The following is a 24,838-nucleotide window of genomic DNA, read 5'->3' as shown; positions in this document are numbered from 1 at the left end:
CGAAAGCCGAAGAGAAGTTCCAATCACCAGGCAAGGTAGATCGCGCGATAAACTTCGTACGTGCTTGCTTCGCGAAGAGTTCGCCGGCGGACGCATTCGGTAGGCGATCCAACGGCGAGACTCGATCCTGACAAGTGTCGCGAGGAGATCCCGGACCTAGGACACGCGCCGGTCGCAATATTTGTCTGCGAGCAGGAGAGGGCGACGGCGAGGCGTCTCGGCTGCAGGCGGCTAAATCTGCCGGGCCCATATATCCGTAAGAAAAATATCTGTTCACTTTTCATCGGGGGGCGAGGCGGAGCGCAGGGGCGGCGGTGCTCGCCAGGGAACGAGCGCGTAACGCGAGCTAAGTTATAATTTACAGCAGCGCCTACGCCCGAACGGCGTAGTATCAAGTGCCCCGGTGTGTATCTTGTCGTTCTTTTTCGAGCCAGGCCCGTCAACGTTTTCCCTTGCGCGGCTGCTGCGAAAACGCAGCACGGCGTGCCGGCCGGGGCGCTGTGCCGCGGCGTCTCTGTTTTTTTCGGCCATGCACCTGTCCAACCCCTCCGCCGAAGGGGTCCGCGGGCGTATCTATTTATTTATTCGTTTTTCGCGAAAGAACAAGGGGGTCTGTCGGCCCTGCCACACCGCCTAACCCAGCCCCGGGAACGATGAAGTGTGTACCGGGGCGCGCGGACCGTAGGAAAAGCAGCGCTTTCGTCGTCGTGCAGCCTGATAGAGGAGCGTGTGCACGCCTCTCCGTTCATCGGATACCGACTCGCCCGCTGCAGGCTACATTCGAGCAGATTAACCGGAAGGGATTATTACAAGGGAGAGGATGGAGGGATGTACGCATTTATTCCGGCCAAGGGATGAGAAGGACCTGCATGTTACTCTCTGCAGCCCGGCATCGCAGAGAGATTCTTTTTCATTTTACCTACAGCTTTTTTGTTTCTCTTGCCCGTTGCCCTCTCTACAACCTGTCCTTCAACCCCGCGATCATCCACCTTCGACTAGATAGCCCCGCCGCGCAGCGTTTCCTATTGTGGAACAACCTTTCGCTTCGATTCGGCTAACGAGATCGATCGAATTACGATCAACGGATTTGCCGCGCGAACTCGATCCCGCCGGTGTTCCGCGGCCCTCGGTTGTTAATTTGCGAAAGTACAGGATGTTCTGTCTTACTTGGTTCAGCGCCCGGCTTCGGATTATGTCTGGACCGCGGATTTTGCGCGTTTCAAATTGGATGGTCGCGATTTAAGATGATAGGCGCGGCGAGATTGTTCGAAAGTGAGAGAGAGAGAGATTATTAGATCATTTTTGATGTGTTGAAGCTATCGATGAAGAGAAGAACTTGATAGTTGGTTCCTATTTGTTGCTATTGACGGGGAGGATGCTTATTTTGTACAAAGATCAGCGGTCTAATTGCGACGCATCGCGACGATACGAATTAGCGACTAGATAGATAGCTATATTTTTGCTGAGATGATTAGGAATTACATTTCTCTTCCTGTTACATCAGATTAGGATTTAGGAATAAACATGAATTTCAGTCAAGATCTACTCGTCCAAAAGAACCAGAAGAGTAGAAGCCAAGCTTTCACGCACGGTTTTGTCGGACATTTGAGTAGACAGAAATTTATCTCGTTCGATGACGGTTCTGGGGTAAATAGTGAACAGTCTAACACAGTTTCGACTCTTATAAAATATCATTTAGATAAGATATGAATTATACTAAATTGTACATTTTTAAAAAGAATTACAACCTCGACCAGAAGACTTGCTGGCTGGGTTCCCCACAGCACAACCTGATCCTCCAGGAAAAGTATCTTCGTTCTTCGAGATAGCGTTACGACGTTGGGTCGCTTTCTAAATACACATATGTACGGCCACGTCGGCGAACGCGTTTCGTCGGGCATCTGCAGAACCTCGAGCCGTCAACCATCGACGGGGACCCATCCGTCGACGGGACTGCGCCTTGAAAGACGACACCGAACCCTGCACCCTGCCGCGAACCGATCGGAAACTAACAGCGCCGGGCTATCTGCCTTCAAATTCTTTTAAAAATAAGCTGTCAATGAACAGTTGTGTTCCGTTCGCTAAATTGTTCTGACTTCGCGTTGATTTTTTCAAGCGTTTATTTTGTTTGTCGCCGGAGTACGGAGATGTAGGGATCGTGAAAGGTTGGCTAGAATTTCCGTGGAGTTTCGGAGCGGGTTCGTTTACACGCGCGGTATCGAGCCGGCGAAATGATTTCATCGGTGAACAAAGAAGGGGGGCCGCGCGCGGCTCCTGATGAAAAACGGGGGATTTTTCGAAAGTGGCGCCGTATAAGTATAATCGTAGGTGAGCGAACGATTTTAGTATCGCGGAGGCAAACAGAAATCTCCATACGAACGACGCATAAAAGCACGCGTGTTCGACAAACAAACGGCGGGTTTCATTCCGACAATCGAACGAACGCTTCTTTGGTCGGTACACAAGGGTAGAGGATGGCAGCGGCGAGGGCCGCGCGAGCGCACGTGGCATTTTTCGTCAAACCGTCGCTTTAACGTCGAGTTCACGGGTGGACATTGGCCGTCCGGTAAATTCGCGATGACGTTCCGCCTGTCTGTCTGGCTGTCCGGTGTGGTATCGCTCTCCTCCACCCTCTCTCTCTCTCTCTCTCTCTCTCTCTCTCTTGCACTTTCTCTCTCTCTCTCATTCTGTTCTCGGACGTGTACGCAAGCGCCGACACAATAATAACGCGGCGCGGGTGCACGCGCGAAAAATATGCGATCGGTATCCTCCGGCCGGAGAAGCCAGGATTAGCGTATGCACGCGCCAACTCCTCTCCGTAGCTCGTATTAAACGATCCGACGAGTTTTGTTTATTCGGGAAATGAAAATCCTAATAGACTTCCGCTTCGTTGTTATATTTTCTTGCGGCGCCGTATTTGCCCGCGTACCTCCTCCTCGCGCATCGAACAGGATCTCCGTCCAATAACAGGATCAGCTTCTTCGACTTCGGTCCATCGAACGTTTCAACGCTGAAATCACGGTTTCTGCAATTTTTCGGGACACATGCGCGAACGACTAGCTTTGTCTTTCGATGCGGCTATCGAAACTTCCGGCTAATACTTAAGAAATTGACCTCTCGCGATGCTAAAATTTAGAGAGTGACACAGAAGAAATAGCACGTGAGATAGAGGACCTCGACACTAGAATTGAATTAAATTCTAAATTAAATTAAATTCTAAGTTCTAAGTTAAATTAAATTCTCCCTAATTGACGCTCAGATTGTACACAAAATGGGCAAATTTAAAAGAGAGGATACGATTACTCGAGCCTTGCGGCTCGTTCTTGTATTCAGCGATTTGCAACAACTAAAAAAATCCTCTCTTCCCAAATTTTCCATTTACGTGCAAAAATCTAAGCTAACCTAAAATCTAACCTAAATCTAAGCTAATCCAAAAGAGAACTAACTGTACCGAACCAGTCGAAATGACTATATAGTTTCCAATTTCTTTTTCCTTCGCGATCCCTGCTGTAAAAACGTTTCGCCGAGAAATAAGCGATCGGAAACGCAACGACGCCTCTTTTAATCCTGAGGTAAGCGAAAGGCGGCCGAGACCTAACCCAGAAGCTAGGCCACCACTTACTTCCGGAGCGGCTTGAATCTTTGATAAGGCGGCGAGCCGATAAAACGTTGTCGTATCAGTACTAAAGCTGCCTCGATTAATTAACAGCGACTTTCATCACCCGCGATTCGCAAAGAAAAATAAGGTTGGTCTGGTCGGTGGGATAGAGAGCGGCCGGCGAGGACGAGGGTGGGATCGAGGAAGGGGTTGTTCGATGGGAGCTTACTTAGGTATTAAACGGCGAGCGCCGTATTGTTTAAAGGCTCGCGTGTGTGGGATCGGTCACTGTGTATAAGAGAACCGTGGTAAATATTAGGTACCATCCTGGCGGCGTTAAGTGTACAATGGTGAGAGGCTGGCCGCGCTGGATAGGGTAGGGGGTGTAACGCAGAAGGGTGGGCAGCAAGGGAGAGGCAAGGGATGAGGAAGGATACCTTTCGTCCCGTAGAACAGCTGAAGGTAGAGATGGAGGCGGCGACCAAATTGAATTTGGGTTCTGGCCTCTGTTTAGATTCCTCGTTGGTTGTTTAGTTTAGAGGAACAAAGAAAACATCTATGTGTTTATTCTAGCCAACGCTTCACCCCCCTCGCCTTTCGCTTCTGCCGCAACGTGTCCCTCTCTTTATCTCTCTCCCTCTCTCTCTCTCTCTCTCCCTTTCACATTATTTCTATCCCCAGCCGCGCGGGAGACCACTCTTTCTTCATCCCTCTTCCCTCATTTCCCTTCAACCGGATTCCTCGACAATCCACAAACTCTTCCCATCGTATGCACATTTTTTTTATGCCAGCTTCCGACCCTCCCGGTCTCTCTAATTCGTTAAACAGGCCCTCCTTTTCCCGCCCCATCGGCCTTTGCCTGTAATTTCTTGCTGAACGCTCCACGTTTGGTCTATCGGCCGATCGGGGTCTCCACTTTCATTTACATAGAATTTCGCCGCATTATCCGCGCGCCACCCGAAACGAAAACGTCCCGGGGCCAACCTCCGGCCGAGGACACGGCCGGGCTCTCTTCCTTATCTCGCCATTGTTTCGCATTTTTAATTCAACTACTCGCTCCTTCCGTCGCCCGGAGTCCTGCACCGTGTCTCCGCCTCGAACGACAAAATTCACTTAATACTATTTCGCACATTGCGCCCCTTCTTGCACTACGAGCTAGTCCGTGTGCTAATTTCTAAAAATTTGAGACGATTAAACTGCTCGACGTTTAGTATAAATTATAAATTAATTTATTGGAACTGCGTACAAGCAACGTCGGTTGCTTTTACATCGAATAAACGTTGTCAAAATAGAACATTTTACAGGGAAATGATTGCTGAATAATTGCTAAATTATTATTATGGAACGCTTTCGATAGAAGATAGTAACTATTAATATGTATTAAATAATGTATACTAAAATATATATTCATTATTAAAACGTCTACCATAATCGTAGAAAAATTAATTAAAACATAGGCTCGAGAATCAATTTTTGTGAGATCGATGCGCGACTAATGAGCTGGCCCGTCGCTCCCCGTCTTCGAGTCGAATGGTCAAAAAACCGTTTCCCTCGGTTATTGTTATTTGGTCTTTCCGGAAGTTGTTCGGGATCCCCCCGAAATCCAGGCAGCGGCGCGGAGGGGCTCGCGGGGGAATCGCTCGCAGCTACGCAATTTCCAAAATAAACGGTGAACGCCCGCCTCGGCAAATAATCATCGCGCGTGCTTTTAATTAAGTTTCGCTGTCTGAGAGGCACCGATGTCCCCGGAAAACCCTCGGACCGGGGGCTCCTTTCTTCGTGATCCGCGACGAGGGAGGACTTCGAAACGGCGATTCGCCCGTCTATCGCCGGGAGAAGTTGCCGATGAAACGGCGACGAACACCGTCGAACCGGAACTTTCTTACGTCAATCGCGTTAGGCAAACCCCGATGATGCCATCGTTCTTTCCCGCAACGCGCGTCGCCGTTTCCTGACGTCAAGCGTGTCGGAATAGACAATAATACATCACTATTTCCCGCCTATATTTTATACAACAAAATATCGGACTGTCAAGATAACGGACATCCCCGATAACGCGATCGAATGTTTAAATGCCGCCGGTTTTCGCAAAACGGCGACGAAACGTACAACGAAATAAGTCCGGTAAATGCTGGAAATTCAGGTACATTTAACGCTTTTTATCTGCCGGTGGTTTTTTTAATTCTAATAGTTCCAGACGACGCTGAACTCATCGGTGGCTGAACGGGTCTGGTTCGTGTTTCGCTTTACGAGACTCGTAGGATCGCATTTATTTGGACTTCGCGTGTCATTCTTATCGATGCTCGAACGAAGAGTCTCCGCCGATCATTTTCCTTTAAAAGCATCTTCGTAACTTCGATCGTTTTGAAACGTTGTTCAGTGTTCAACGGTTACGAATTTCGTCGAAACTTGTTCCCGAATTACAAGATATATCCATCAAATTGTTTAGATTAGTATAACAAATTTCGCTTTAATTAATAACCTATTGACGTTAAATAAAAAGCCTGTTAACCCTTTGCACTCAAAGCTGTTTCAACTGTAAATCTGAAATAATCTTTCTGACTTATAGTATTTGCATTTTACATGACAAAGTGCATTTAAAATATACATATGTATATTAATTATTAAAATGTCTACCATAATCGTAGAAAAATTAATTAAAATATAGGCTCGAGAATTAATTTTCGTGGGATCGATGCGAGACTAATAAGCAGACTTCCCGTCTTCGAGTCGAATGACCAAAAAAAAACGTGCATACATGCGAAAATGAGTCTCACGACTTACACATCGGTTACACTTTTAACAATTTGTTCAAATCTGAACTTTGTATAACAAATTTTAGCGGTGTCTCAGAGTCACCAGTCGAGTGCAAAGGGTTAACGCTAAACCTAGCTCGTTCGAGCGACCGGCAATTCATTCGACGATTACAAAAGTTACAACGACACTCTCCTGGGAAACGATCGTCTAAATTACATCGTCTAAATAACAATTATAGTAAAAACTGTGCGATATCTAAATAAATACGGATGTTCCGTTTGTGACGAGACGATGCTTCCGATGAACGAGAAGCGTTAAGGAAGAATCGGTTTCAAAAGTGAGTTCTCGTTGAACTAAGAGAGGCCGTTATCAGCAAGGATGTACCGCGCGCAGCAAACGCAGACAATGGAGCCGGGTTGCGAAAGATTAAGGTTCCGTTGACCCCGAGGCTCGCGAAATCTTCGGTGAAAAGAGCGACGGGATTTAGCTATTGCCACGCCACTGTCGCGGCACCGGCGATAAGCCCGATAAGGTAACCGGGTTCGCTGTTGTGCGCCGCTCGTCAAGATAAAAACGGAACAGATGTGAAAATATTCTGTTATACGGCCGGCGAGATACACGTATTTATTTCGATCGTGTCTATCCCGTCAATCGGAACGGCCGTTTAAATATACACCGCGCTATTAGCAGGCTGGCTCTTATCTGTTTTCTCAAACGTTTTCGCGGTGCCGGCGTTGCTCTTATGAAAATCATTGTGCCGATCGCGACGAGGATCGGCCGGCGATGTTTAACGATCGCCTTCGTAGGGAAAACGGTTGTTTCAGGTGTACCCGCTCGGTGTAGTCGAATCTGTTTGAGATCGCGGGGCAGGGAGAGAGGGAGGGTGGTGCGAGGGCGCGGAAGAGGCGAGGCAGGATTTAGCGGTATCCGATGCTGTTTACACGGAGCGACACGAAATGTTTGGCCGCGATTCTCTCGCGAGTTGTTTCAGGTGGCCGGCCGAGCCCCGCATAGTTTTGTCAACCGACGCCGCGATCGGAAAAAACTCCGGGAATCGCGTCCGCGTCGGTCTCCTCTGTCCGGGCTGCCAAAGTCTCTCTCGCCGGAGATCGCCGATCAAGGAACACTGTCCGACGTTAAATATAACCCGTGAAATCCATTCCGTATTCCCGGCCCCGGGCTTGACGAAATTTTCGGACGAATTTAGAGCCGCATAACGCTGTGTACTCCGCTAAGAGAGTACCCCGCGCGGTTATCGAGACATTTTATTATTACACCAACCCCTTCGAACCGGCCGTTATTTTCAGGCCGGGTTTACGTCAACGCAAATAGTGTTTGTTCTACATCGGGATGTACAAATATCTGCCGTAGACGTCCGAAGGTCTGACTAATTAAGTATTCGACGGTATAAATAATTTGCCGGCCGGCTTTTCTTCGTGACCCATTTTTACGCGACGCTTTTTCAGCAAACGGTCACGCAAAATGTGTCGCGCGCACGTGTTTCTGCCACTCTTTCGAACCGGTGATAAGCTGGCCGCGTGATCTTTATGCAGGTTCCCGGAGCTTCGTAATAACGATAGCGCCGGAGACAAGAATAACGCGAGTGTAAACTGTAACCTAGTTCGGTCAACATTGTTTAAAATCATTATTTGTCCATTATTGCGAACACGTTCCTTTCGAGTACTTCTTCCAGTTCTTTTATAGACCCTGATGAAACATTTCAATCTTAATACGACAATTTTAACGATGCGAACGACGCTTATATTTTTAAAGACATTTCTGGTATTATTACGTTAATCTAACAGCGTGAAAATGATCTTGTACTAATTGACATTCGTGTAACAATTTTTCCAACTGTGCCCTCGTTGTCCGAGAATCAATAAAGTTCGAGATAAGGTAAATGTTTCATCAGAGAAAAATAAAGCATTTCATGAAGGTTCCCAATCGATAAATTCGTCGCAATTGGGTCAAAGATGAATTAAAAGTAAATTGAAAACGAATTAAGAATTAATTGACTAGGTTAAGTGCCTAGTATCAACGCGAACAATTCGAACAGACAATTTACCATATAAAATATAGGTTCAGCTATTTTATATTCTACAAATCCTAGCAACATTCAATTGTTCAACATATTACGATAAAAATAAATTTCAAAAACCTAGTTAAAAATTAGTGTCACCCACGCGTGATTCACGCAGCACTGAACGCGTTAAAAATGAAATTAAAAATCGTAAGGAATTCATGAAAATCCGAAATGATATTCGCAACTTATTAACCCTTTGCACTCGAAGCCATTTCGACTATAAATCTAAATTCATTCCTCTGACTTATGGTATTTCTATTTTACATGACAAAGTGCATTTTATGCATATAAAATGTAGTCTTGTGACTCATACAACGATTAGACTTTTAATAATCTTTTATATCTAAGCTTTCATAATATAAAAATTACCTTGGAACGTGATGTAACAATTTTAGTGGTGCCTCGGGGTCATCACTCGAGTGTAAAGGATTAAAATGATCGACCGAAGAAACGCATACATATATCGTGTCACCGTCGCAGTCCGATAGATCTCGCCGCGATCTCTTGGCACCGTTCGGATCTCTTTAGAGCGGCGTAAAAATTCGCGAACGGTATCGGATGTTCGACAAGATTTCCTCAGGTATCACTCAACGGTCCCGAATGGAGCGTGTGAATAATGGAGGGTAATCGCCCTTGCCAGTCTCCGTCGACCTTCGCTCCTCGGGGGTAGCAAAGGTGGGAGACTAAGAAGGGTGGGATTTCTAGATTGGATTTAAGTACACAGCCGTGAGGTTCGAACCGGTTAATAATGTAGGCAACAACCGGGACGGCGGCGAGACGTCGCGGTGTTGTGGCGAACTTCGGCTCCCGACTTCTATCTTGCCGAGTCTCTCTCCGCCCCCGCCGATTTAATTCGAGAATTTGACAGACAGCGAAACACCGGAACGTTCCCGAAATAAATACCCCCGGCCGCCCCGTCGATCGCGTTATGCCATAAACTATTTACGCGCGCAACAAACGATCGATTGTTTCCGCCGGCGTTTTCCGCCGCGAATGCCTTCGTCTTTGTTCGCGCCGCGAATCTAATGCGCCGCGGCAAATTAGTATGCCGATTCTACGGAAGATCTTCTTTCTGCCTGATCATGTATTCACGATCGACTATGCTCGGCGACTCGCTTGGGCCCATCTATGTATATTTATCCTGTTTCCAGTTTCTTCGACGGTGCTCCGAGTAAATTGAGAAATGACACAAACTTTTATAGGTGTACGTTACTCTCGAACATCTTTGTTAAAAAACAAATGTTCCCTCAGAATTTCTGTCGATCGAATATGGAATAATTAATCAAATTAAGGCGTCTGTAACAGAATTCTTCAAGTGTTCGCGTAAAACTTAACTCGGAATACAGAATCGAATACGGAATTAATTTGGTAAAATGAAAACGTCCGTGACAGAATTCAAGTGTCCCCGTAAAGGCTACCTTAGAATAGGAAAAGAAACAATTCGGAAGTTGAGAGTTCGTTAGGTGGCCGATATTTATAGAAGTACAAGCGTGATTGCAGTTAAATTCGAGCCCCGAATACGAGCCAAATGAAAATGAAATCGCCGTTTCCGCTGCGCCAAGCTCCAGAAACGAGAACAGAAACACAATCGCGAGTAATTGCCAGACAGAAAGACAATTCGCGTTTGCTCGTCGTTCCTTACATAACTGCGAGATTCTTGCGAACTCGATGCACAGAGCATTTTTCGCTCTCGCTTAAGAACCGCGGTCTAATTGCCCGCGGACGCCTGTTTCCTGCGTCCATCTGCAGAAATAGGACCACCGGCCAATCGCAAGGGATCGCTAGGCTAAGGTAAAATCCGTGGCCGAGGTAAGCGTATTTCGTCGCGCGTAATCGCGACGCGGAAGAAGTCACCAGTCAGCGGACGGCTCCGGTAATTTATTAAAATCCTCGACACCGTCGTTATCCGACGGGGACGTCGTCGGCGCTCGCGCGCCGCTAGGAAGCCTCCGACGTTTCAGAATGAAAGTAAAAAAAATGAGAAACGAAAGGAGAAAGAGAAGCAAGCGAAACGACAGAGAGGGAGGGAGAGAGAGAGAGAGAGAAAGACGGACGAAGAAAGGAAGGCTTTTATGCGCAGGCCAGCTGGCTCAGCACGACAAAAATTCTTTCAATTACAGAAAAGCGAATTCTCCTTAACTCCCGGGGCATCGATATTCATAGCGAAGCGTGTTACGTAAAAGTTACGGGCTGGATTCGGCTGGAAGAGAGCGAGAGAGAGAGAGAGAGAGAGAGAGAGAGAGAGAGGACGCGGATCAGGCTGCAGCCTGGTTATAGGCACTCGAACAGAAAAAGGGGGTGGGAAACAGGCGGAGGGTGGAAAAGTATAACGGAGCGAAGGGATGGAGAAGAAGAATTGGGCAGCGAAGGAGGCAGGCGGGGGGTGGATGCCGAGCAGGCTTGATTGGAAAGGACAGCCTATCCGCAATTTGCGATCCGAGAGGGGGGTGCTCGGAGGTGAAAATTCGCTTGTCTTTCATCGGGAGTCTCTCTCTCTCTCTCTCTCTCTCTTCTCCTCTCCCTTCCTCTCCCCTCCGCCCCCCTTTTTTCTATTTTCCTCGGGCGTCCCTTCCCGCTAAGCATAGCCGTAGCCCGCTTATACGCAACCCCTTTTTGCATTTCAAGAGAACCAAACCACCCCTCGCGCGTCAATACCCGCGGTCTTATCTCCGCCCGGTGATTCCTTCGGATTCTCTTGGCCGTCGCGGAAGGCGTTTGGATATTAACCGGAGGATAAACGGGGCCCCGTGATTCTAATGAAATATTGACACCGAGAGAGAGAGAGACTGCGAGGCGAAAGTTTGTTTAATCTCGGGAAAATGCCGCGAGACGCCGGCGACGTTTCGTCGCGACCAATTCCGTGACGATCCCGGGGCCGACAGACATTTTAATATGGCCGCCGCGCAGTCCTCCGTCCGGCACTCTCCGCCGAAAGAACTTGCGCCCCTTATCCGGCACCCTACTCGCGCCCCTTCATTAAAAACCGTTCCGTCAACCGATCTTCTCCGGTCTTATCAATAAGCAACGCCACTGGCCAGAACTTTCGAGTCGCTCTACCCAGTCGAATTCCACTGAAATTATCATCATCCCCGGTGTTAATCAATCTTCCAGGTCCTTCCAGCTACGAATTTATTATTCCCTTGTTTCGATTTTTCCCGACTTTGCCGGATCAGATCTCGTACCCTTGACGCTTCATAAACGTCGATCGTCGATGCTTCTTTTTAAAGATTGCAAAATAAAAATTGTCCACTTGCAACCCTCGTGCCTCCAATAAATATCAATTAATCCGACGAAGTACATCGCAGCTTCAGGCGCCGATGGCGCCGCATCGATGCGATTCGGAGAGGATACAGGGACGATAATGCAGGACACGAATCGCGTCACAGGATCCTTCGGAATCGCGTAATCGAAGGTTGAACGCGACACGAGGCTGCAGGCCGCGTCCGTCGAATTCTATTTTCTCTGTCCCCTCGTTTCGAAGGGTTCAAGGAGTTAAGCCGTATTTCAAGTATCGACTATCGAGCTAATATTAAAACGCGTTCGCCGTATTGGACCCTCCCGAGTTTAGCCGCGTTATATCAAAACGGATACAGGTCGGCCCGTTTTATTTTCCACGGGTCAGGCCAAAATCGCGGCACGCTGCGCCCCGATCAAATGAATTAATCGGTTCAACGATTCCTGAATATCTTATCTCCTTAAAGCCACGGTATTTCGCGGCGTCGCGGCGTTCCTTTAATCCGCGGATCGGCTGACGCTGTCGCGCGGGCCGACGCGGGCTTAATCAGAAACGAACGAAGCGACTCGGACGCGAATTGCAGCTCGATAAAAGAGAGATCCGCGTTGTAATTTATAGGAACGCGCGTGTTCCTGACGCGATTAAATACCGGAATCTTTCGGCAAATATGACTTCGCGCCGGCCGTGATTCGGACGATTAACGAACGCGATTAACGCGAGATAAATTAGCACGGGCGTAGAACAAACAATGCAGAAAAATTGTTTGCACGCAGCCGCCGCTTCATTTATACGTACAATCTCGCAAAATTGAATCCTAGGACGCGCAGGATTTTGCAAGATTTATGGTTGGCTTAAGGAAGGGCGATTTTGCGTAGAAAATGCTAAAAATTTCATTTCGGCCGCTCACAGCATGCTTATTTAAAAAATGATTGCTCGAGAACAGAAAATATCTGGATCCTGAAAATTAGGGTCAAACAAAAAAACGTTTAATCGTGATATGTTTCTATACAATCGTTCAGTATAATATCTTCCTGACGCAAGGTTAGATCATTATACTCCTACAGAACTGTTTAGGACTGCATGAATCGATGGAAAAGTAAAGGACTGCGAAGAGCCGAATTAAATAGCTTGTCGAACTCTTGCAGCCGAACTCGACGCGGTACACAAAAACAATGTGTCGCGCGATTTTTTGCTTGCGGCTGGTCACGCGATCACCTGTTCTTCTATTTTAATTTCTCGCGATTTTTCGAACGGATCCTGAACAAAAACCAACGCGTCGAATTCTTTGGACGCCTTTCAACCATACTTTGAGCATCCTAGATTAATGTAATCTAGCCACGGTTTGGAAAATTAAGCGACAGAGCGAAGGACGCATCGCGACGACAAAGAAAAGGGGTTCTGGGTTAAAAGGTGAGCCTGTGGGAGTATTTCGAGGTCCATCAGAGTTTCATTAAACGCGGCATCGATCTGTTTATGAGGTTCCTCGATTCGTCAAACACCGTCGAAGACTTCCGACTTCCATTGACGTCACCCGAGCCACCGACTCCGTGGAGAGGCTGCTAAATTATAAACAATGCCAGCGAACCCCGCGGTACTTCGATCGACTCCGAAACCGCAGAAACTTAGCCGGTCGGACCCCGGCGTGACAGCCGGGGAATTCACGGAGTGCGTGGAATCGGAACTTGTGCGGCCAGTCCTGTCTCCAAGTTTCGCGTCTTCGCCACATGAATTTCGCAATGCCGATAATGGAGCTCCTGGAATCTCTTACGATCTCCCCGTGGTCCGCCGTCTCCCGCTTCTAATTATTTTTCATCGGAGAATTCGTGCCAAACACCGGACAAACTGCGACTTCGTGAAGTTTTTCTCGAGGACCGAAAATGGTTGGCTGGACGAAATCGCTTCGAAGCCGATTTAACCGGCTGTGTTCGTCGAGCATACTCGTCACGGAAAAGTGGCGGTACTTTGTGTTGTGGCGAGTATACTCGTCGAGCGTAAAAAGCAGCGACCGCTGGCTATTCAAATTGTAATTTTAGTGAAAAGAAAACATATTCTTAAATTTCAAGATGCTTAGAATATTTTGAGGCCAAGACAGAGAGAGAGAGAGAATAAAACAAGCAAATAAAAAATACGCATGAATATATGATATCATTATATAAATAATGATAAATATATAAATATAATAAATAATTTGAGACGAACACATGCGCCTCCGTATGCTGAATACGCCATTCTACGGCAGCAATTCGAATTCTTAACTTTCATGTAATGAAATTGTTAATTTTATCAAATAAAACCGTCTACATGTCATGACGAGTACACTCGTCATCGCTCGATCCTCGCGACCCCCCCCCACCCATAGGGTGCGCGCTCCGAAAAGGAGGCGGAACACAGCTGACTGGTTAAAAAAAAAGCGAGCCACAATTTTTCTCGGTGATCGATTAATTCTCCTCCGGAGACAATTAAATATTAACCGAAATTTAATTGATTCGGGCAGCGATGAAACGCGGGGAACGAAAAATTGGCCAGTCAACAGGTTGAGTAAGTTCGACAGTAATGAAATCGGCGGGGGGCGAGAGTGAGAGGGGAGGGAGGGGGGTGATGGAAGGAACTCCGGAGGCCTCGGTGAATCGCTCGTTTGAATGGGAACGCGATAACGAGAGAAGAATGGGATTCGCGCGCGGTAATTGCAAATAATTGGCACGGGAAAACAATTGGAGGTGTTAACGGACAGAGCCGGCGAGTTCGAGCATCAGCACTCCTCCTCTGAAGTCACAGAGCCTGGCGACAGCCCAGACCCTCGCTGACACAATGGAGGAGGACAGGAAGCCCGCGGTCGTGCTGCCGAGTGGTCAGCAGAACTTGATAGTTTCTTAAAACTCGATCTTGGAACCGCCTCGAATCGCACACGCTTCTGGAGGACCTCGCTGCTCTCTGACGCCTGCCACCGACGATTACTTCTCTAATGTACACGCGCGTCCTTCTAAACGCGCCACGAATTCCCATTGTCGTTATTTTCTCTTTTTACTCGCTCCAGAAAATTACACGCGCGTTCCACTTACACCGTTTATCTCTCGCCGATGCTTCAAACCATACGCGCTCCGATTTTAAAGAATACGCTCGAGGATACCGATAAACAAAACTACGAACAATACTGATTACACATGTACGCAGTTGCATTTCCGTCGCGCAAGCGTTAGATGAAGTAATCGTCTTCAACGTTGCGTCATTCTATATTTTTGGTTCGAAGTGTTACTTGGGATTTCACGGACACGGTCAATTCTCCCTAATATTTCTTCGGTTTGCGAACAAAAGCGGATAATTTGAGAGGGGAAGATGCGGTTATTCGAGCCTTGCACCTCGTTTTTATAGTTGTCTATTCTCAACAATTATAAAAATGAGCAAGGTTGGAATTGTCCATTTTTGTTCTGTTACGAGCTGAAGGAAAATTCGGGAGAATTTATTGCAAATACATCGTCGATCCGAGATAATTCTCAAAATAGATAATCGTCGGGTTTTTATAGCGTCAGAAAATGTCTAAAGTGTATTAACCCTTTGCACTCGAAGCCATTTTAACCGTAAATCTAAAATGAGTTTTCTGACCTACGCTGTCTCTATTTTACATGACAGAGCGCATTTTATCCCTGTGAAATCGAGTCTTGTGACTTATACAACAGTTATACTTTTAACAATTTTTCAAACCTAAATTATCTTGACCTAAGAATTAATTTGAGATGTGACATAAACATTTTTTAGTAGTGCCTCGGAGTCGCCACTCGAGCCCGAAGGGTTAAGAGCCTATACTTCGTACATCACAGTGATAATCTCGAAATTTGCGACACTAATAGATAAATATTCTTCTCCCGGATTCCGTGCTGTCAGAAAATTCCGCGAGATCTTATTTACGAGATTCAGTAACCAGATCGAATCGCCCGCGAAGAATACATTTTCCCCGCTCGGTTTTTCTTCCATAATGTCGGAAAATTCGAACATCGCGCCGGCAAAACTTTTTCGAGCCGGTTCGCCGGATTCCATTGTAACGGCACTGTAAGGTTTATTTGTAGCGGCGCAACGTAAATATATTATCCTCGGTTTCCACGCTGTCAGAAAATCCCAACGACATGCTACATGTATTTACGAAGCTAACCGGGCAGCCAGATTTGACTAGAACCGAGCAGGTTTATTTGCAAGAGCGCATGGCAAATGCCGCGTTCCCCGTGTACTCCAGGCTCTCGCAATAAAAGAATCGAACGGCGCTGTGCTTATACGAAATTAGAAGTCATTATTCTCGGTTGTAGTTCCATTATCAGCGGTTCGTAATTCCAGAGGCGGGCGAGAGAGCCGGCCGAGCGCCGCGCCGGTCCGGCTGAAAAATTTATACCGGCCGGTATCCGCGGCTAATTAAGCGACTAATTACCAAACTGTTTGGTCGGGTAACAGCGAACTTCCGCGAGCTTTTTGTGTCCCGGCAGAAGCGCGGGGAGAGCACCGCGAGCGAACGGGACGCGCGTTGGCCGGGCGAAACTAGACCAGTGTGTCGTTAAAATAATCCGAAAAAAATATCACCGTCTCGCTCGGCGCACACTTATGTATACTACGTGTCAGGCGGACGATAAGCGAATCTCTGTTTACACGTAACCAACAGGCGAGCAGATGTACGTGTCGCACGTGTAATTCGTGGACGGGTGTTGGTACACACGTATTTGCCCGGTGCGTCACGTGAACTTGATATTCACCGTTACTATCTGCGCGCACACACAGGTAGCCACGATCACAAGGTGTGCGAAGCCACAACCCGGCGACGAATAAAAATGTACGAGCGACGAACGGGCGCGCGCGCGCGACCTAATGCTTCGCGGCCGGCCGGCCGATTATTAAAATAATTTATTCCCGCCGCGGCGGAAGAGAGCGTTATCGACGGACGCTGAATTATCGAGGAATCTCCCACGCGAGACCCGCTAACGAAATTAAGCAAACACGTCTCGCGGGGAAGCCGGCCCGATACGCGAAACTACTACGCTCGCGAAAATATTCGAGACGGAAATCCAGTCTGCCCGGAAAATATCGCCGGGAAATTACTGTCCGCGCCGTAATGCGTACCACTGATTGGTAGCGTTCATTCAGGAACGAACGGCCCTTTCATTCGACAATGGAGTCTTCGACACACCTCGAGCGCACGAACTTTCGACACTCGAATAATATTGGGACAGTTTTCGAAACGAAACAATTTCCTGAAATTTTTGATCGAACCACTGGAATTCTTTCGAAATGTTCGACTAATTTTCTAGGAAATTAGCGGAGAGAATTGTTTGCCAGATTTGCGAATTGGTGGAATTGCGAAATAAGTGTTTTTTTAGGGCTCTTTTACTGGAGCTCTTAATGAAGGTTTGAATGATTGGTTTAAGCTGTGAAATGATCGCTAACGAAACGCAATTTTTGCGAAGATTCCTTTACTCGTTGCTTAATAAACTAGGCTATTAAACAGTGTTTAACGAGCTAGTCTATCAATTGTTGTCAAGTTGATCTATCAATGTTTAATGATCGATTAGGTTGGCCCTATAAATCCATTTTGTTCTCAGCCGATATAAATTGAAATGCAACGATACAAGTGCAACGATATAAATGCAACGATATATATAAATTGAAGACACTCTCTCAAGCATACAAGTGCAGTGGACAAACAATTGTACGCTCGGCAATGAACGATGCATCAACAAATACATAATTGCGCGATCTCCGCGCTTTCCCATTTTCTAACGAAACGCACGAAACGCGCGTACTATAATAATAAGAACACTCCCGAGACAATAGAAACACACGCAGCCCTATTTATAGCGCGAATCACCGAAGATTTAATCCGTCTCATTACCCGAACCGATCGATTATTTGAACGCTCGTGTATCCCCGATTGGTTCGGATAATCGAGGTGTGCCGCATCGAATTCCCCGAAATTTTGATCGGCGACTGGCACACCGTACGAGAATAAAATAAGTCGCGGTTCTAAAAACGACTGGCACTTAATCCTCCTGAAGAATGCATCGCGGCCGGGCCAATTTCCGCGCGAATATACTCGAAAGAGGAGGAGGAGGAGGGAGAAGGAGGAGGAGGAGGTTAACAATTTTTCATAGACAGAGAGCGCGTCAAGGAACTCCGGCTCCGTAAATAGCGCCGGGCGTCGTAAAAGCCTGGAGAAAACATTTTTCCGGAGACAATAGTCGCGGCAACGTGTTCGCGGACGGCGCTGCAACGCGTCGGGCGTTCGTTCGGTATGCGTGTGTCGCGCGCGTACGCATTCCGAAAGGTGGCTTCTATACCTGGGAGCAGGGCGACCGTAACGTTTTCCCTCTTCCCTTCCCCACTCTGCCCCCGGCGAGTCGAAAGGAAACCGTCGAAAAGGCTCGCTTTAAGGGCCATAAAACATTTGTTTCCCTCGGCGCGGCGGCGCCCGCCGCAACCCGGGACACCCACCCGGGCTATATTGCGTTCAGCCGCGAACGCGGGATTTTGAATTGAATTTGAAATCAGGGGGCTCGATTTTATGGTGGCTGGGTGTCAAACGCCATGGAAGTATCGCGGCACCCGGGGCTTACCGCGGCAAAACTTTCCGGTTTAAGGCCCGCGCGACCCCTCCGCGCTCTCAGACGGGATCGCTATCGGTTTGCTTGTATCGCGAAACTATCCTCTCGTGCACCCCCTCGATTCCCGTTTTCGATTTTCAACTACGACCGACCGAGTCCCGGTCTCGATCGTATCCCGGCCCGGTTCTTATCGCGAGAGGATTCCTCCCGTTCCGCGGTGCCCCCGCCCCTTCGGCCCTCGGCGGACGTTTAAATATTATCGAGCGCGAACAGATGTTTGCGCCGAAAATTAAGGCTGCGTGTTTGCGGCCCCTGGTTATTAATAATTTCCGTTTGCCCGGGAAACGCGAAGAAATTCACCGCTGCGATGGGATCGGTCCGGTCCGACTTGGTACAGTAAATTCTCCCTAATCGACGCTCGGATTGTGCAGAGAAATGGACAATTTGGGAACAGAAGATGCAATTGTTAGAGCTTTGCACCTCGTTGCAAATCGTCGAATTGTTAAGGTTGTTATTATTATTATTATCGTTGTTTGGAATTCTAAGAATTATCGATGATGTTAGGTTTAGAGAGAATTATGTATGCATCTTGTTAATGTAAGCGTGTCTCCTTGTATGTACGTGTACTCTATACATACTTTGCTCTAGAAAATATACCACAGAGTCCCCGTTGAGTAATGCAATCACTGGCGAAGATTATCAGATCAAACAGATTAAGAGTTTATCGTCGTAATTGTTCTTATGATTGATGCTGAAATTCTTTTTGATTAATGGTGGATGCAAATGCAGTGACAAAACGCGTCGTACGTGGAGAAAGATGTTAATCGCCTGTACAACGAGAACATTTAACACCGATGCCAAAGTCTCGATCAACCCCAAACGTTGTCGGATATTTTTAGACAGTTCCAAAAATCATTTCAATATTCGGTAAAAAGACGAGAACATTTTTATCATCGCCATACTTTTATCGACACAATACTCTTTCCTATTTTTAATTAGAATCGTTCTGTCAACGGTCGTGTCCCAAAATTAGATAAAATATATTCCACCGGAATATCAGAATTATCAGAAAAATATCAAAATTCTGGCGCCGAAGCGCGAGGATGATAATTATTCGAATAAAAATACGCGTCCAACTCGAGCCGCGGCAGACAACGAGATCAACAAACCCGGCGCTATCTAAGAAATCGGCTCCGTCATCGTGCTTTTTCTTTTTAGAAAAAGCAATCGCAACGATCTCGCCGGATGACGAAACCGATGGCAATCTTATCTGGCTCGCGGGATTAATTTCTTACCTGGTCGTTGTCTTGTTGATCCTGGCCGTACGCGGAGGTGTCACCATTAGGGGTGGTGGCGGCGGAGGGTCGCTGCGAGGTCGACAAGTTGATCGCGCCGTCTCCGTCCGTGTCATGATCCATTATGCCATCATCCTGAAATCAGGATGATCGTTACGTCGATCGGGTGCCGCGTGTTCGACAGTGGCGAATCAATGGAAGAGACAGAGAGAGAGAGAGAAGATATTCCTCCGGGGGTCGTCTCAGCTTTGTTACCCGATACATATTCCGGAGGAGAGCAATTTTAGACCGCGTCTGCCGCATGTGGTTCCATGCACTCGACCGGAGAGCAACAATGTGTTCACCTCGTCGCTAATAATATACGCATTACCCTCCCGAAAATAATCGCGGGGGAGAGTGTTCGGTTTCTTTGGATCGATGGACGGATCGATCGATCGATCGATCGCAGGTGCTTACTTCTCGATAGAACCGTGGCCTCCGTGCGACGTGCGGCGAGCTGGCGGCCCAGAACTGCCGTAGACGCGCGAAATCCCACATCGAAGCACGGAAAACAACTTCCGGAGTCATTTACGAACAGTCTCGCGGAACATCCACACCTCGCCGAGTGAAGAAAAGCCGGCGAAAAAAGCTGCAGCAACGGCTAGCACCTCGCCGGAGCACGCGGCCTCGCGGAGCTCGCGCTCCTCGTCGCGACGTCCAGCATCGCGCCGGAAGTCCGAGGATCCTTCGGGGTACCAAAGGTACCCCCCTCGGTCTCGCGAATTCTCTCGCGGGGTTCGTTCAACCTGCGAATGAACGTCGCCGTCGCCGCCGTCGTCGTCGTCGGGCGCGGTGCACGCACTCGCGCACGCACGCACACTCACTCACTCACTCACTCACAAGCACACAAAGGAACTGCACACTCGAAGAGAGATCCGCACACGTGGTGGGCCGGCGGCCGTCGAAACGCGGAACGCGGCGGAAAAAGAAGCCGGGGGAAAAAAGGAAAGGGAGCGCACGCAAAAGGCTCGCTCGGTTTTTCGGTGCACGGGAGGCGCGAAGAGGGGGAGAGGAAACGGTGCGACGGCCTGCAAAGAAGACGAAAAGCAACGTTCTCGCGCGGCGACCGAGTAGCGAGGACTAAACACTAAAAGCGGCACAGGCATACCAAGCAGCCCAACCGGCGAGGCTGTTGCTTATTGTGTAAATATAAACAAATATAGTTGAAACCAACCAACAGGCCTGCTTTCAGCTTTCCCCCCCTCCGCCTCCCCTCACCCCTCTCCCATGTGTTGCCCTGCCCCCTCCCCGGGCTCCGCCAAGCGGCTAACTACGTCTTCCGCGCTCTCGTGCCGGCCTACCTTCTCTCTGTCGGCTGTCTCTCTCTCTCTCTCTCTCTCTCTCCTACTCTCCTTCTCCCTCTTGCTCTCTCTCTCTCTCCCTCTCCCTCGCTCTCTCGCTCTCTCGCCCCTCCACACTTATCGCTTCCGCCCCTCCGGCCCCTGGCCGCTGTCTTCAGACTTTTCCCCTCTCGCTCCACCGTAACACCCACCCTTCGTCACGTCCCTGACCCCACCGCCGCCAGGCAAACCAGTACATCATACACGAAGCACGTTTCCACTGTGGCTCGACTGGTTGGCTCGCTCGCTCGCTCGCTCGTTCGACTCGCTTCGACTCGCTTCGACTCGCCCGTCTGTCTCTCGCCTTCTCCTCTGTCTTCTTCACATATGCTCGTCTCCGCTCGAACATTACACATCGTCGCCGGCAGCACCGTTGTTTGGCCAGCGGCTGCGCCAAGATGATCGGCTGCGTTACGCGCCGATGCTAAGCGACTCGATTTTTGCGGATTCACCCCGACGGAGGGAGAGAAGACTAGTAGTGGACAGTTGCGTGCTCGCCCTTAGAGGATCGCCGATACTACTACTCGGCTGCGAACGGATTCCGGAAGCCGAAGAGAGATTGGTCAGCGAACCGCGCGCAGGTGGAGCACGTCACTTTTGTGCCGGCACTTCGAGATACATACTGTACTTCTTCAGGACGTCGTGAGTATTTCCGGCAAGTTCGCCGAGCGATTAACCCCCTGCACTCGAAGCTATTTCAATTCGGAATCCAAAACATGTTTTCCGACCTATATCTTCGTTTTGCGCGAGCTGTTGCCACTTGCGCGCGCGCGGAATTGAATTCGCCTGGACAATGTTCGCGATTTTTAACAGTTGTTTAAGGCAGGGGTGTCAAACTCGAAAGCTGACTTGGGCCAAATAAACGATGCTTAACTTTAGGTGGGCCGCAAAAAAAAAGATCAATGTTCATAGAAACAAATATTTTTATTTTGACTGGTACATTGTAATAAACATATATAAAGTTAAATTATTGTTTACGTCCTGATACTTGACGTCAAAACTGTTCATCTCGGGCCGCGAGTTTGACACCCCTGGTTTAAGGTGTTAATCGTGGAACCGATTTTGCTGGCTTTGCCGTTGAGGCGACGTTATAGTTAAACCTTGAAGTCCCAAGGGCCTGACGTTCAACGTATTAAATACCAACAAATTTGGTACTGTCGAAGTTAGGTTGTAGAAGCAGAATTGCTTCGACGGCGTAGCAATTTTTAATCGCGCCTCGAATGCAAAGGGTTAAGGTACATGATCAATAGTTGGGGCTCGCAGGATCTCGATTCGGGTCAGCTGAAGGAATTTGGAGCGAGTTTGCTGTTTCACAGATTTTCTAAGGGAGGTGGTTGAAGTGTCTCCGACGGGAAGCTGCTCCAGTATTTGGAGGATTCTTGATCTGTGGGAATTCTAGGATGTTCCAAGAAGCTGCAACATATTTGGATCGAGTTCGCGTTTCGCAGGTTTTGGAGCAAAGGAATTCGAACTGCCTCGTGCAGGCTGTAATTCAAGATGTTGAGATTCTTAAGAAATTAAGAGATTATTCCATCTGTAGGAATCGCACAATTTTGCTTGATTGCATATTACGCAAAATTTGGATTAATCTTCTTAATCCAGTACAGTAAATTATCCCTAATCGACGTTAAGATTGTGCACAAAATTGGACAATTTGGGAATAAGACTCGTCAAGCTTTGACGTTGATGAGCGAAAGTTTTGCCGGAGCACCTAGCGGAGCACAATAAACTCTCCCCAATTGTCCTTCGGCTTATAAACAAAAGTGGACAATTTGGGAAAATCGTTGACAATTGGCAGCTGTAAAAACGAGCCGCAAGGCTGGAAATAATCGTAGCTCCTCTTCCCAAATTGTCCATTTTTGTTTCCAAGCTGAGCAGAATTAGAATTCGATTAGGCAGAATTTACTGCACTTGCGATTTCAATTTAATTTTTTGAGCGCAACGAAAACAGTTTTTCCAACATTGTGATCGAATTTTCCAGATATTTCGCAGCTTTTGCAGTAGACCAGCGTGGAAATACTCGTGCAGAGATTCTTAAAAGTCTATTACCCAATGTTTTCGTACGATTTCCGTTCAGTTTTCAAAAGGTGACAGAAAGAGGGGGTGGTTTTCCCGGAGACAGGTGTAGCGACCGCGAAAACCGGACGAAAATTGATCGACGCAGCGGCGAACGATTAGAGCAGCCGAGATCAAAGCGTATTTACGGAAATCCGTGGCTCGCGGAATATCAAAGATTTTCTGGTAGCCGGAGACTGTTCAATCAACGCGACTGTCAGTAAATTATGAATATTCCTTTCCCTCGGCGGACTGGGCGGTACACAAACGCTAGGAGGTTCGCCTCCACGCACACTGGGTCGATCCGTAAATACGTGTGTACACGTGTTGTCTGACGCAACCTGAACCACCGGCTCGAGTTTGTATAGGCGAACCGGAAATGGGGGACGAAATATTCGTCGAAACGGCGTGTCCTTAAATATTCCTTTCACTCGCCAGCCAGCCAGTCGACAACTGCCGTCGCATGGCTGTAATTTCACGAAAATCTTCTGCCTCGGAAAACTATTATTTTCGCGTTGCTAACTGAAGGGAGATTAACCCTTAACGCTCCAATTATTTCAGACACCCGTTCGCTGAAAATTGTCTTCGCCCGTTCATGATCTTCGTGGCTCACGATAACCTTCGACTCGTTTTCGAAATTCATTTTTATTGCAACTTATTCGAATAAATTAAATCCTGCTATTACTATCGAATTCATAAATTTTTGATTTTCTAGTTTCAAACTCGTTGTTCGAATTGCTTAGATTTTTCGGGAATTCTTCCAGTCGATTTTAGACACTTAATACGGTAACATAAAGCATTGGATTTTTATACAAATTCTAATTTTCACACGTTCTTTCGCAAAACTCAGAATGAAAGAAAAACCGTCAATTAAAAAGTTACTAAGAAGACCGTCAATGTGCTATTAGGACTTTAATTTTTACCGTCAGATATTATTATTCGATATTTATTATTAGATCATTATTTCTTATTAATACTTATTAGACCTTAATTTATAAATAAACAAGTGCAACCAATTCATAATTTTTCCTATCACCTTGAAAATCTACGCGTGCCGCAACTGCGTCAAGATCCGCGCGTCAAATTCCAGCGACGACACTTGACAATAAATAGAACATAATACAAAATAATTAACAAGTACGCACCGCGATAATTACTGTATCGAAATTGCAGGCAGTCGAATAGGCAACACGGAGCGACAAGGGTCAGTTGTGAAAACATTTCGTGAAGCGCGAGTCTGGCGCTGCGTGTGCGTCGATACTCTTTGTCGACGCTAAAAAAGGGTGGGGAAAGGGGTCGAAGAGAAAAATTCCACGAGTTTATTAGGCCAACGATATACCGGTCGTATCGGAACGGTTCGAGGCAAATCCTCGGCCCCAGCCGTTCCCATTGTCGCCGTTCTAGGTGTATCCCGTAACCCATGGTGGCTCGACACGAGGGGTGCCCCAGTCCCGTCGCCGATCCTATGACAACAAAACTGGCGCAGGGAGGAGGGCAAAAATAGGCGCAGCCGGCCCCGGCGTCCCCGTATGTGTGACGTCCGCTAAATATGTATTTATTAAGTAAACAACCGTGGCGCAGGGGTCCCGCAGCGTCGTTTCCCATTTCATTGTGAGCGAGTCACGTGAATCGTCACGGTGCGCACGGTTGCGTCACCGTGAACTCGAGGCGGCTACAAAGAAGAGAATCGACTGTACAAATTCCCGGCGGTTTCCTCTGGAAAAAGGGGTCATCGGACACTTTGAAAATTAGGCGAGCGGCCCTTTGACCGGGACACCGGCTAATCCGGCGGCGGAGGAGTCGGGTAGCCTCGGTTAGATTAAAATTAAAGAACCAAAGGCGGCTCGAAGCGTGGCCGGGG

General features: G+C 47.8%; 1 protein-coding gene across 17 annotated transcripts in view; it reads right to left on the bottom strand.

The window, feature by feature from the left end:
• Window positions 1-24,838, bottom strand: part of FoxP (forkhead box transcription factor P) — a 335,444-nt gene that overhangs the window by 109,483 nt on the left and 201,123 nt on the right. For 16 of the 17 annotated variants that reach the window (XM_033467566.2, XM_033467551.2, XM_033467552.2 and 13 more), the window contains one exon: window positions 19,544-19,678. In XM_033467566.2, coding sequence (XP_033323457.2) covers window positions 19,544-19,666 — 123 coding nt within the window. In that variant the 5' untranslated portion in view covers window positions 19,667-19,678. Of the gene's footprint in view, window positions 1-19,543; window positions 19,679-19,999; window positions 20,241-24,838 lie in introns of those variants that run through there. The other variant, XM_033467555.2, reaches the window with a different exon arrangement.

This window comes from Megalopta genalis, chromosome 4 (genome assembly GCF_051020955.1).
Source record: "Megalopta genalis isolate 19385.01 chromosome 4, iyMegGena1_principal, whole genome shotgun sequence".
Taxonomy (NCBI): domain Eukaryota; kingdom Metazoa; phylum Arthropoda; class Insecta; order Hymenoptera; family Halictidae; genus Megalopta; species Megalopta genalis.
This window is presented reverse-complemented; position numbering and strand designations above follow the sequence as displayed.